At 43.0% G+C, this 14,148-nt stretch overlaps 1 protein-coding gene across 1 annotated transcript in view; it reads right to left on the reverse strand.

The window, feature by feature from the left end:
* Window positions 1-2,104: 2,104 nt before the first annotated feature.
* Window positions 2,105-14,148, reverse strand: part of CABCOCO1 (ciliary associated calcium binding coiled-coil 1) — a 199,433-nt gene continuing 187,389 nt past the window's right edge. The window contains exon 7 of the mRNA XM_075352341.1: window positions 2,105-2,998. Coding sequence (XP_075208456.1) covers window positions 2,924-2,998 — 75 coding nt within the window. The 3' untranslated portion in view covers window positions 2,105-2,923. The remainder of the gene's footprint in view (window positions 2,999-14,148) is intronic.

Below are 14,148 nucleotides of genomic sequence, written 5' to 3' on the forward strand. Positions count from 1 at the left end.
TACTTACCATACCATGGACATCTGCATGGCTCCCAGGTCCTCATGTGCTCTTCAGCTGGCGCTCTCAGCAGGTAAGCTCCAGGCAGCATCCCCTGCTTGTGGCTGACACACTCAGATACATCAGATCACACACACACACACACATCAGATCACACACACAATCACACGTCAGATCGTTCACACAATCACACATCAGATCACACACACACTCACCACATTCGGTAATACCGACTGCTTACGGCCTGCAAGGAAAGATGTGATGCAGGGCAGTGGAACAAATGGAGGACCTGGTGGTGGAATGCATCCATCTTCAGATTCTCTGCCGGCCAGAAGAAATCGGTATCGCTGGATGTGGTGAGTGTGTGCGATCTGATGTGTGATTGCGTGTGTGATCTGACGTTTTTGTGTTTGAGATCTGATTTGTGTGTGTGCGATCTGATTGTGTGCGTGCAATCTGATGTGTGTGAGTGTGCGATCTGATGTGTGTGGATGTGCGATCTGATGTGTGTGGGTGTGCGATCTGATGTGTGTGGATGTGCAATCTGATGTGTGTGGGTGTGCGATCTGATGTGTGTCGGTGTGCGATCCATTGCAGGTCCTCCTGTTTGGCATCTGGTGAGTATGATTCCAGAGTCTTCTCTCTTCTCTCCAGGGTTGTCCGTTGTCTATAATGATGTGTACTTCATTATTGAACCGCAACTAGGGCTTATTTTCGAGGTACGGCTTAAATTTAAGCTTTACTGCGAAAATGCCTGCTAGGGATTATTTTTGGGGGAGGTCTTATTTTTGGAATAACACAGTATGTATAGGGGCTTTAACACATCTTGTTCTATGCTTCTTTTTCTGTACAGATGACTTTCAGCAGTCTTTATCCTCAGACTTATAATGACAGATAACTCTTCAATATACAGTAGATACCACAGGGTCAACAATTCACAGTAACGTATGTGACAGGTTACTACTTCCCCCTCCTATCACAAATACATTTTCCTAGCGTGGCGCATGAACAGATGATGCCTATAAACAAACAAATAGGTTGTATGTGTTACTCATTTGTCCTATACTCAGGTGGCCAAGCGTGCTCTTATGTGATTATCTGCCTAGGCCTATATAAAGCTCACTAAGACACACACCTGTGTCTTGGTATTAAGACTTTTAGGGCTCATGCGCACGTAACTGCTGAATTTTCTGCAGCGATTTGACAGCATGTGTGCGTCAAATCGCTGCAGAAACACTGCATAATGGATGAAGTTTTTTTGTACAAAAAAAGCCGATTTCATGCGCTATGGCTGCTGCCCCCACCATAGACAGAGTGGGAGCTGCATCCATAGCGCACGAAATAATTGACATCCTCATTTTATGAACGCATGGATTTGTGTCAAAATTTTAGCACCCAAATCGCTGCGTTCATAAAAGGATCATGCGCACGTCTCATGCACAATCTACATAGATTGTGCAGGGAATGCAGGACGCATGCATGTACGTTGCAGTGCTATACGCAGAGTAAATGCATGCAATTACGCAACATGCGCATGAGCCCTTAGTGTTACTGTTTTCTGTCCATCTGCGGGTTTCAGTGTTTCTACTACCTGCTTTCTGATCTCCTATCTACCTTCCGCTTCCAGTGCTTCTACTACCTGCTTTCCGGTCTCCTATCTTCCCTCTGCTTCCAGTGCTTCTACTACCTGCTTTCCGGTCTCCTATCTGCCTGTGGCTTCCAGTGCTTTTACTACCTGTTTCAGTCTTCTCTTTGCCTGCAACCTTCAGTGCTTCTACATCACATTTCCCGCATGCCTCACTTGACTGCTGCACCGACACCCGTATGCCCACCCAGATCTTAGGCTTAGAGGTTCCACCTCACCAGGTGAGTTGAAACACTATGTTAGTCAATTGTTGTTATTTCCATGTAAACAACAGAATGTAAGAGTCTTATTGTAATGCTGCCACTAGGGGGAGCCAGAGCTCTGCAGCAGACACTACACAGAGCAATGAGAACCAGGAAGGAAATGCACAGCGTTCTCATGCACTGCCTAATCAGCACAGCTGAGAGGCAGAACTGCAGGGTATGTGAGGAATAGTCAGACAGGCTGGGTCAAACACCGTACGGGCAGAAGCAGGAACGGAGGAGCGAGCAGAAGCGAAGTCAAAGTCAGGCTAAGGTCAGTACCGGAGGAAGCAACCGAGTGGGGAAATAGGAGGGGGGACACAGGACAGGAGGGACGACCAGGGGACGGAACACAGACAAGGGCACGGGGGCACAGGAACAGACAGATCAGGATATCACTCACAGGACCAGCAATCACAGGCAAAGCAGAGCTAAGCTTATAGCCGGCGCTGGTTCACTGGAAGTGTCAGCTTTTAAGGCATCCAGGGGCCGGAAGTGAGGCCCGAGAGAAGGCTCCGCCCCCTAGCCATGTGGATAGGGAGGCGAATCATAACACTTATATTGGGTCTCGTAACAAGTGTGAACATGGCACTATTTATTTATTTTTTAAATGGATAGTTAATAGGAAAAATAAAAAGTATAAAACATTTCAAATATTCATTTAAATATACATTTAATATGAAAAGCTGATTCAAGCAATATGTAATTTTCTGATGACACATTCCCTTTACGATAATAATCACCTTAGAATGTTTAACCTAAAACAACATGGTGTTACAGTGTGGCTATTCATTTTAAGCATTTGTGCCCTTTGGTGTACAAAATGGTGAGAAAGCCTAGTGGTTATTTAATGATACATATGAAAAAATGTTCCACCAATATGATTATATTGCTTGACATGTACAACATGTCTTACCAAATAATAATGTAGTTTAAAACAGCGTCACATGCTTGAGGGGGTGTGAACGTAAAACAATTAACTTTTTTTCCATTTGTGATACTCTGATTTTTGAAGTTCCAGCCAGCTTGCTGAGAATGTCACGGCTTTTGCAGGTTTTCTATTTTTGAAGTGAAGGCCTCTTCCTGAACCCTTAACTTTTCATTTATCTCAGCCTGCAGAGAGAATGAAAAAAGGATTTAGGGAAAAGCTGACCTCCGCTGTACTTTGTCTTTGTAGGCTTGACATATCCATCTAGCTTTTACATTGCGATTACACTTCACATGCCTTCCTGTTTTACAGACATTACAAAATACCAGCCTGCTTTAAAGTGATAACTGTTATCATATTACTGGACATAATGGGATAACAGTTGTATTAAGACCTACAGTCTACTACATAATATCCAAACAGGTAAATCAAGATTTTAAACACACATTAACAATTCCAAACATATTTTAAAATTATCCCGACTTTAATAATTGACTTAAATTTGAACCCCACTTTAAATGTTATTTTTTGTTATTAGAATTTAAGGTTTTTTCTTTAGGGCCTAAATTCTCTAAATAATCCCGCTTTCCAAGCTAAATGTCTCTCTAAATCCACGGTTCAATTTAACTCCTTCACGACCAGTATGTCATATTTGGAGTAGACTTCCCGACCTTGGATGTAACAGTACGTCCTGGCGATTGAGCGGGCGCTGGAGCTGTGACCGCACAATCACCACTTTGATCTTGGCTTACATGACAGCTGAGAGCCGGCTCTTACAGCCAGGGCCGTTCGATGAGCTGTCTCTGGCTGTGTAAGCTCTTAAATTGTATGCCGTAATCGATAGCGATCTCAGTATTTAGGGGGCTGGGAGAGGAAGTGTGCTCCCTCTCCTGTTCGATCGGTGCCTCGTGACGGCATTGAGAGGGCCTGATCATTGTCATGGTGAGTTAGGGCATGCCTTAGCACTGACAGATAAAATGTATTGCAATACTGGTGCATTGCAGTACATTATATCAGCTATCAGAAATCAGAACAATAAAAGTTAGTAAAATGCAGATAATCCAGCTCACTGCCACCTGACCTAACCGTTCTTCAGTCTCGGACACCGGCCCTGCCCTGGCCGCAAAGCAATAAACAGTGCACAGATAACGTTAACGCGTTACTGGCTTGACACCCTTAATCATAAAGATTAAGGGCATCAAGCCAGAAACGCGTTAACTGTCTTACTATGCACGAATAAAGCACCGTTTGCACCCAGCTGGATCATTCTTCTGTTTAATAAAAGTTAGTGTCCCATAGAGGGACTAAATAAAAAGTTAAAATAAGTGTAAAAATATTTTTTAAAAAATCAGAAAATAAAAAGACAAAAAATGTAAAAAAAAAAAAATATATATACCAATAAATATGTATATTTATGTAAAAAAAAAGTACACATTTGGTATTGCCACATCCAGAACAACGCGATCCATAAACTGTAACAATAGTTAACCTCATCAATGAACACTGTAAAAAAACCCAAAAAAAATATGGAAAAAACTTCAGTATCTCTTTTCATCATATAGCTGACAAAAAGTGGAATAAAACACAATCAAAAGGCATATGTAAATAAATAATGTATCACTGAAAATGTCATCTTGTCCTGCAAAAAAACAAGCCACCATACAGCTTCGTCAGCAAAAAAATAAAAAAAGCTATAGCATTCAGAATACAGCAATGCAAAACCTTTTTTTTTTCTATAAAATTCTTTTTATGGTGTAAAAGTGACAAAACATAAAAAAATATACACATGTGGTATTACTGTAATCATACTAATAATATTAAGCATAAAGCTGTCTTATCACCTTATGACACGGTGAACAGCATAAAAAAATCTTGAATTGCTGTTTCTTCTTGATTCTGCCTCACAAGAAGTGCAATGTAAACTAATCAAAAAATATTATGTGGCTCAAAATCATACAAATGAAAACTCCAAACCATCCTGTAAAAAACAAGCCCTAACAAGACTCTGTCAGCAGAAAACCCCCCAAAAACTATAGCCTTCAAAATACGGTGATGCAAACAAACCTTTATTTTGTAAAAAAGTTTTTAGTGTGATAGTGGCCAAATCTAAAGAAAACTATATAAATTTAGTATCGCTGTAATCTTACTGACCTGAGGAATAAAGCAGCCATATCACTTATAGTGCAAGATGAATGGTGTAAAAAGTAAAGAAATAAAGCCAATTCTTAAACTGCTGTTGATTTGTTTATTCTGGCTCCCAAAGATCGCAGTAAGGTGCGGTCACATTTATCCTGTACTTTACGTTGAGCACTTACACCGAGGATTACATGTAAATCTCTGAAAAATCGTGATTCAGTCAAAATTCCCAACTGAAAATTTACTGTAATGAGGCAGAGGGAGTCATTTTGAACTCCAATCTGACCTATGGCTCGGCGGTGGCTATCTTTTTAATGGTCTTTTTAGACATGCACAAAAGTGCAGTAAACAACAGTTTTGTGCACTTTTGAAAAAATGGACACCACTAAACAGAGGCCAAAATGGAGACCAAAGTAACTCTGCCACCTCCTTATAATGAATGGATCCATTGGCGGTTTTACCTGAATTACATATTTCAGAGATGTAGATGAAAACTCTAATCTAAGTGCTCAGCATAGAGCACCGGATAAATGTGAACTAATACAAAATGTTCTGTACCCAAATTGCCATTACATAGCATACAACTCAAGCCACTAAAAAACAAGTCCCCACTCGGTCCCGTCACATGTTAATGGAAATATAGGGGATTTCCACTTTACTGGTAACAGAAAGGCTCTGGAAAAGAGATATAGCTTCCCCCAAAAAGAAATTCAGCAAAATCTGTGCTCCCATATTCAAATGCCCATCTTCCTTCTGAGCACCACAATGTGCCTAAGCCACAGATAACAGCCAACTGTTTGGCATTATTGAAATGAGGAGATCCCTCCGAATCCTGTATAGTGCGGAGAAATGTATCTCAATGTCTCTCATTATGACTTCGTCCATCTGATTGGCCCTATATTCCTTTGTGATATTCTGTAGTTTGAGCAGTATTCCCTGCTTAACCTGCCCATATTGAACAGTTTGAATGGTCTCAAGCAAATATCTATCTATCGTTCCATGCATCAAGTCCTTAAGTGTCATTATCCCTTTCTCTTTCCACTCCTGGAAAAGCTTGTTCTCTAATCCCTGCGTAAAGTCCAGATGAGCGCATATATTCAGAAATTTGGAGACTCTCCACGCCAACCCAAATTTTTTCCTTACCGCCTTCCACACCATCACTATGTCCCTAGACACTAAAGAGAGCTTTATTTTATTTGGGAGATTCGGGATGGAAGTGTGCATAATGGAACTCAGATCCCATGGCTTGAAAAATTTCGAATCCATTTTACAGTCCGAGTAACGATTCGCCCTTCTCAACCAGTCCACTACATGTCACATTATACATGCTAAATTGTAGCCTCTGATATTGGGCAATTTGATCCACCTCCAATAGTAGCATCGTTTTTTTTGGCACTAATCATTGGTCAAGTCCCTTTGCAAAGAAAGCATGACAATGCCCTGGTCAGCCTATTGACATTTGTATGTCTCAAAAGCAACGGTATCGCCTGGAGTGGATAGAGTAGTTTCGAGAAACTAATCATTTTAATTAAATGGTTTCTACCAATCGTGTGAATGGAAGATTGGCTCACAATTGTAATTCACAATCTATTTCTGCGATTAGTGGGGGGTAGTTAAGGGAGTGCTTCTACCTCTCTGGACCCCCAAGTATTTGATGGCTGACTTCGCCACGGGTATACCACAAAGGCTATGCCCCATTTCCTACCTGCTTTCCAGCCCCCTCATTCACAAAAACAGCACTTTGCATTTAGCTTTGTTAAGTTTAAACCCTGCGTAACTCCCAAATGATTCTATCAGCCGAAGTTCTCTCTGTAATTGATTCTGGGGTTTATTCATAAACAAAATAATGTCGTCAGCGAACAATACTGAATGCAACTTTTTGTTACCAATATCTATCCCCTCAAACCACCCTTCCTTGTTCAGGTATTTTGATAACGGCTCAATGGCCAATTTAAACAACTAGGGGACATTAGGGACACCTGTCTGGTGTTCTTCATTAGCGGGAAGGCCCTTGATAAAAATCTTGGAGTGTAGACTCTCACCTGTGGGTTCACGAAAGGCCCCTTGTAGACAACAGTGGTCCAACACTAGTTCCAGCCATGACCACTTTACATTGTGAAATGCTTTTTCTGTATTTAATGTGATCATGGATGGAACCCCTCTGTCGTTGTCCCCTCTCCCTATGACTGCATCAATTGCCAAAATCACCTTCCTCACATTTGACACTGCCAATCGTTCCTTTACAAAGCCCATTTGGGGGAGGCGATGATATTCGGCAGAACCATTGCCACCCTATTTGCCATCAGCTTAGATAATATCTTAAGATCCTGGTTCATTAACGATATGGTCCGATAACTAGCAGGGTCCTCCAGGTACCCCCCCTTCCTTAGGCAGGAGCTTTATATAGGCAGTGTTAAGTAGTGGTGTTATTGCATTTCCCCTCAAGATCTTATTATACAGTGTGTCCACCCATATTATTATTATTATTATTATTTATTATTATAGCGCCATTTATTCCATGGCGCTTTACAAGTGAAAGGGTATACGTACAACAATTATTAACAGTACATAACAGACTGGTACAGGAGGAGAGAGGACCCTGCCCGCGAGGGCTCACAGTCTACAGGGAATGGGTGATGGTACAATAGGTGAGGACAGAGCTGGTTGCGCAGTGGTCTACTGGACTGAGGGTTATTGTAGGTTGTAGGCTTGTTGGAAGAGGTGGGTCTTGAGGTTCCTCTTGAAGCTTTCCACGGTAGGGGAGAGTCTGATGTGCTGAGGTAGAGCATTCCAGAGTATGGGGGATGCACGGGAGAAATCTTGTATGCGATTGTGGGAAGAGGAGATAAGGGAGGAGCAGAGAAGGAGATCTTGTGAGGATCTGAGGTTGCGTGCAGCTAGGTACCGGGAGACTAGGTCACAGATGTAGGGAGGAGACAGGTTGTGCATGGCTTTGTATGTCATGGTTAGTGTTTTGAACTGGAGTCGTTGGGTGATGGGAAGCCAGTGAAGGGATTGGCAGAGTGGTGAGGCTGGGGTGTAGCGAGGGGAGAGTGGATTAAGCAGGCCGCAGAGTTCTGGATTGATTGGAGGGGTGCAAGAGTGTTGGAAGGGAGGCCAGAGAGCAGGAGGTTGCAGTAGTCGAGGCGGGGGATGATGAGGGCATGCACTAATGTTTTTGCTGATTCTTGGTTAAGGAAAGAACGGATCCAGGAGATGTTTGTGAGTTGTAATCGGCATGAGGTGAAGAGGGCTTGGATGTGTGGCTTGAAGGATAGAGCAGAGTCGAGGGTCACTCCAAGGCAACGAGCTTGTGAGACTGGGGAGAGTAAGCAACCATCGAGTTTGATGGAAAGGCTTGTTGGAGGAGATGAGTGAGGAGGAGGAAAGACAATGAATTCTGTTTTGTCCATGTTAAGTTTTAGGAATCGTGCAGAGAAGAAGGATGAAATAGCAGACAGACATTGTGGGATTCTGGTTAGTAGAGAGGTAATGTCAGGTCCAGAGAGGTAGATCTGTGTGTCATCGGCATAGAGATGATACTGGAAGCCGTAGGACTCAATGAGCTGTCCCAGGCCGAAGGTGTAGATGGAGAACAGCAGGGGTCCGAGAACTGAGCCTTGGGGGACACCGACAGATAGGGGGCGAGATGAGGAAGTGGTGTGAGAATGGGAGACGCTGAAAGTTCGGTCGGTTAGGTATGAGGATATCCAAGATAGGGCCAAGTCTGTGATGCCCAGAGATGAGAGAATCTGTAGTAGGAGGGAATGGTCTACTGTGTCAAATGCAGAGGACAGGTCCAGGAGGAGGAGGACAGAGTAGTGTCGCTTGGCTTTGGCGGTTAGTAGGTCATTAGTGACTTTAGTTAGGGCAGTTTCAGTGGAATGATGCGGTCGGAAGCCAGATTGTAGCTGGTCAAAGAGAGAGCAGGTAGAGAGGTATGAGGACATATCCTGTCCACTGCCATTAACTTGAGAACGGCGGCAGCTATAGGCATAGAAGTGGTGTCTAGGTATAGTAAAGTAGCCATGCGCTACGCAATGAAACCACCTATATCGCCACCTGGTGGAAAACAACAGAGTTAGCATTTTATTTTGAAAACTGAACGAGATAGAGAAAAAAAGTGAATTACAAAGTTGTAGGGCATCACCAATTCAATATGAATCGACACCTTGCATACAGAAATGCTATGATATGAAACCCATGACCCCCCCAAAACATTGAATGCTGGTCACGCATATGTCGCTCATTTAACTTTGATGCTCAAAATGGCCACCGTCAGCTGCAATGCACATCTGGACTCTGCACAGCATTCTGTATCTTGCTGCACCTTGTGCAATATGGTAGGTGACACGTTTGCACAAGCATCTGTGATATGTCGTCGTAGGTCCTGCAATGTTGGTGGAGGGGTCCTGCACCTGCTGTTTGATGTGACCTCACAGAAAGAAGTCCAATGGGGTCAGGTCAGGTGATCGTGGAGGCCACTCCACGCAGCCACCATACCCAATGACATGTAGGAAGGTTTCCATGAGGTATCGCTTCACGTCCGCAGCCTTGTGAGTTTTACACGTTCTAATCATAGCATTTCTGTATAACGGGGGGAAAAGTGAAGAGCACTATAACCCTGAATCAGGAAGGTGTGCAGAGATAGAAGGCATCACTGAGTGAGAAAACAAGTAACCATGAAAACAAAGTAAAAAAGTGAAGTGCTACTGCTATAAAGAATTGCCTCCTATCTCCTAGCTATAGAAAACAGAAAGAAGTAGGACAGATATAAAAAAATAGTACAGATAAATAACCTAGCTGATCTCCATCAGACTAGCAGGAATGCAAAGGCAGTATGGCCTTAGCTCCAAGTCGAATCCACAAAGAATATCACCAGCAAGAAAGATCAGCCAGGGGAAGGTTTAAATGGCCGCACCCAAAAGTTGATAGAGCAGATTAAATTAACAAGTGAAACCACCTGTTGTCTAAAAGGAATGAAACAAGGACAACAGAATATACAAACCAGAGAGAAATTGAACCCACTGTGGCTCAGAGCAGAAAGAAGCAAATCACACAACACAGTCTCTCTGGTTTGAATCCCGAGGTATGACATATGGTTGATGACTTTGTGTGGATTGGATGGGTTTTTACCGACATCTAGTGAGAAATTCATGTCAGTAGCACCTTTCAAATATATTTAATTAGAAAATTGGGGACTTGTTCAATACTTATTTTACCTGCAAATTAAGAGCCTCTGGCTTATACATTATTGTGCTCTCCACATGTGTAACTTTCCACTTTGAGTATTCATCAGGCTCGTCGGTGGTGATGCGTCCCCCCTCTGAGCCTGGTGAAATAAATGCTTGGTGATATGTGACACATGTGGTGCTCTACCAGGACTATTATGTCCACTTCTATCTCTCTACCCTTCTTGTCCTGTCACCAGGGGGGGGCGCGGGTGGTGTAGTGTCTGGTGTGCACCGGGGATTCACGTCTTGGACGTGTACCTGTGTGACCATCTGGGCAGTCTGCACTCCATGCGTCCCTCCTGTTGCCGGGGAGCCGCGACGCTGCGCTCCTTCCAGCGTGTCGCGAGCATGCGAACTTGGTGCGCTGCACGGGACATTGCTGTGTGGTTGCGCGTGGGTCCCTGACTCCCTTGACATCCGGTCATGTGATCGATATCACGTGATCGCGTGGCAGGTATTCAAAAGGGCTGCGCGGGCTGAAAACACCACACTCACTCCTCCCGGAAAAAGTGGTCCCGTAGCGCAAAACGGCCGTCGGAGATTCCCTCTCGTCTGGCTCCCCTGAACAACCATTGTATTAGGTAAGCGCCATATTTGACTTCATAACCTACCCCTGGATATGGGCTACTGCGATACATGCTAGTATGCTGCTATATGAAATGTAGCCCACCTCCACTTGAAATGGTTTTGCTACTTACAAGTTTTTACTAGCGTCTTACCTGGTTCCAAACATTATTAGGGTTTTATATTAAAACCCCATCGCACTAAATATATATATCTTTTACAATTGTGGTCTATGGGACCTTGGTATTTATTCCCTAACTCTATGCTTGAAATGTCCTTTCTATATATCTATCTCTTACTATTTATTGATAATAAAATTACTTTCTAATTGCACCAAAATTCCTTTTTCTCTTGTTTTATTACATTATTTACCTGATGTATGTTTGGTATCACTGTAAGGCTGGGGCCACACGGGGGTTACTGCGATCCTCTAGCATGACACTCGGCTCACGCTGGCAGTACAGCAGAGCCGAGTGTCATGCGAGTGTCCCTGCAACTGAGGTCCGATCATGCGAGCGGACCTCCCTCAGGTGCGGGGGGTGGGCCGGCTCTGAGGAGGGGCAGGCCGGTGCTGCGGACGAGAGGGTCGGCGCTGAGGATGGGAGGGAGGGATTTATCTCCCTCTCTCCTCCGTAGTCGGCTATTGCCATTCTCGCCCTGCACTTGCAGTACGATTTTTCTCTCGCCCCATAGACATGAATGTGTCCGAGAGAAAACAGGAACGCATTACAGTCACAGCATGCTGTGTTTGTTTTCTCGGTCCGATTAAAGCTGCGAAAATAATCACTGATGGGTGCTGACACACAGGCTAATATTGGTCCGAGTGGAATGCGATTTTTTATCGCACTCCACTCGCACCAATTTTCATGCTGTGTGGCTTAGGCCTAATAAACATTTACCTGGTGCCAGGTCAATTTTTAACACTCAAAAAATGAAGTGCAAATAAAACCTAAAAAATAAAAAGGTATAACTGTTTTGTTGTTTTTTTTCATCAATTCATCCAACTTGGATTTTTTTCCTGTCATTTAGCAGTTTAGATGGTACAGCAGTGTTATTTAAAACTTGTAATTCTTAATGCAAAAAAAAAACATTATAAGGCGTTGTCAGCAAAAAAATAAATGCTCTAGGAGAAAGTTGGGGCAGAGGTGGGAAATTAAAATAAAAAAAATAAACAAAATAGCAAGAAATGAAGTGGTTAAACGCTAAACGCTTAAAATATTTTAGGATGTAACTTTTTATTCCATATCTATATTCATATTTGTATGTGGGAATATTTGCAACAAGACGCTTTTTATGTTTGGAGTAAAGTTACAATTACATTTTGGCAAGCAAAGCTGTCTGTTCTAAAGAAAACATAACTAGACCCCTTAATTTTCTAAATCTAGAGCAAACATTAACTAATCTATGCTTCAGCTTTCCAAAATGTCACAGTGGAGTATGCACACTTCCTTACAATAACTGTAGAAAGCTCACTTATATATCAAAGCCAATGTTCAGACAAGCTTACAAGTAATTCATGAGATAACTCGGCTTCCTTTAGTGTGAGTACAATAGATGTGTGTAACATAAAACCACTGTTTATCTTGCACTACATTTTTATGTTTCCTTCAAAGTTCTTTTCATATTATGTTCAGTAGAGATGAGCGGATCTTTTGAAATTCGAATTTGCCGACTTTGCAGAATTTCCCCCCAAAATTCGGTTTGCGGCGAATAAATCCAAGTGAATTTCAATATGGGAAAGCTTGAAATTCATGGGAAAATACACATGGTGGAGAGCAGAGAGAGAACCCTGTTGATCATAAGAGCTTACAATTTATAGACAAGAGAAACAGAGAGGACCAAACTGACCATAAGAGCTTACACTATACAGGAGAGAGAAAGGACCTGGCTGACCAAAACAGCTTATACTCTACAGGTAAGAGACAGAGAGGACCCCGCTGACCATAAGAGCTTACACTTTACAGGTCAGAGAGAAATACCCCATTGACCATAAGTGCTTACACTTTACAGGTGAGAGAGAAGGGGCCTTGCTGACCATAACAGCTTACACTCTACATATGAGAGACAGAGAGGACACTGCTGACCATTAGACTTTACACTTTACAGGCAAGAGAAACAGAGAGGACCCTATTGACCACAAGTGTTTACACTTTACTGGTGAGAGACAAAAGATCCTCGCTGACCATAAGAGCTTACACGCTACAAGTGAGAGATAGAGAGGACCCCGTTGACCATAAGAGCTTACACTCTACAGAAGACAAAGACTTACTCAGTGACTCTGGGGATGGAAAATGATTCTGCCGTACATACAAACTGTAATCCACTGGGAACAACTGGTCTGTGATGGTCCAGATACTGACCGCCATTGTACAGGGTATGATAATCCCCTAGATGTCATAGCTGCAGGGCATTATAAGGAGGTCTGCACAGCAATGATACTTCAGCAGTGTGGGAAATGGTACCAACCAAGGTTTTTTTTTGCGAACTGTGAAACGAATCTCAAAATATTCAAATCCATGTGAAACAGCAAATTTCAGAAATTCGACTCACATTCGATCCAATGCCAGTTGATCTGCTCATCTTTAATATTCAGCATTATAGTATATTTGAATACATTACTTTGGTCACCTCAAAAACTTGTCCTATGCCAGGCCTGACATTTTTCAGACACAACCCCTGGTCATAAAGGAGTGTGCTTTACTGATCCCATATGACTGAGCATTTTACACGTACTGTACATGCAATAATATTTAATTGTAATAATGTTATACTTAAAATTAAAGAAGAATTACAATGAATTACAGTAAGAAAACTAGAAAGCAGAATATTTTATACTAGAAGGTGGCCCGATTCTACGCATCGGGTATTCTAGAATTTACGTATTGTGTAGTTCATGTATGATTTTTGTTATATATATATAAATATATATAGATGTTGTTGTGTGTAGTTACCAAGTGTTTGTGTAGGGCGCTGTACATGTTCTGGGTATTGTCTGGGTGTGATGGGGGGTGAGAGCGGTGTTGTTTGTGTGTTGCGTTGTTTGTGGAGCGCTGTGTGTCTGTAGCGTTGTGTGTGTGTTGCGCGGTTTGTGTGTGTGTGGTGTGTTTTGGGGGGAGGTATGTTTTGTGCAATGTGTGTGTTGTGCGGTATGTGCGTATATTTGTGTGTGCAGCGTTGTCTGTGTGTGTGGGTGTCTGTGTAGGGCAGTTGTTTGTGGTTCCCAGTGTGTGTGTGTGGTGTGTTGTGCAGTGCGCGCGTGTGTGTGTGTGTGTGTTGGGGGGAGGTGTGCACTTCCCATCGTGCTCCATCCCCCATGCAGCGCACTCCCCATCGTGCTCCATCCCCCATGCAGCGCATTCCCCATCGTGCTCCATCCCCTATGCTGCGCACCCCCCATCGTG

The sequence above is a fragment of the Anomaloglossus baeobatrachus genome, chromosome 5, assembly GCF_048569485.1.
Source record: "Anomaloglossus baeobatrachus isolate aAnoBae1 chromosome 5, aAnoBae1.hap1, whole genome shotgun sequence".
NCBI lineage: Eukaryota > Metazoa > Chordata > Amphibia > Anura > Aromobatidae > Anomaloglossus > Anomaloglossus baeobatrachus.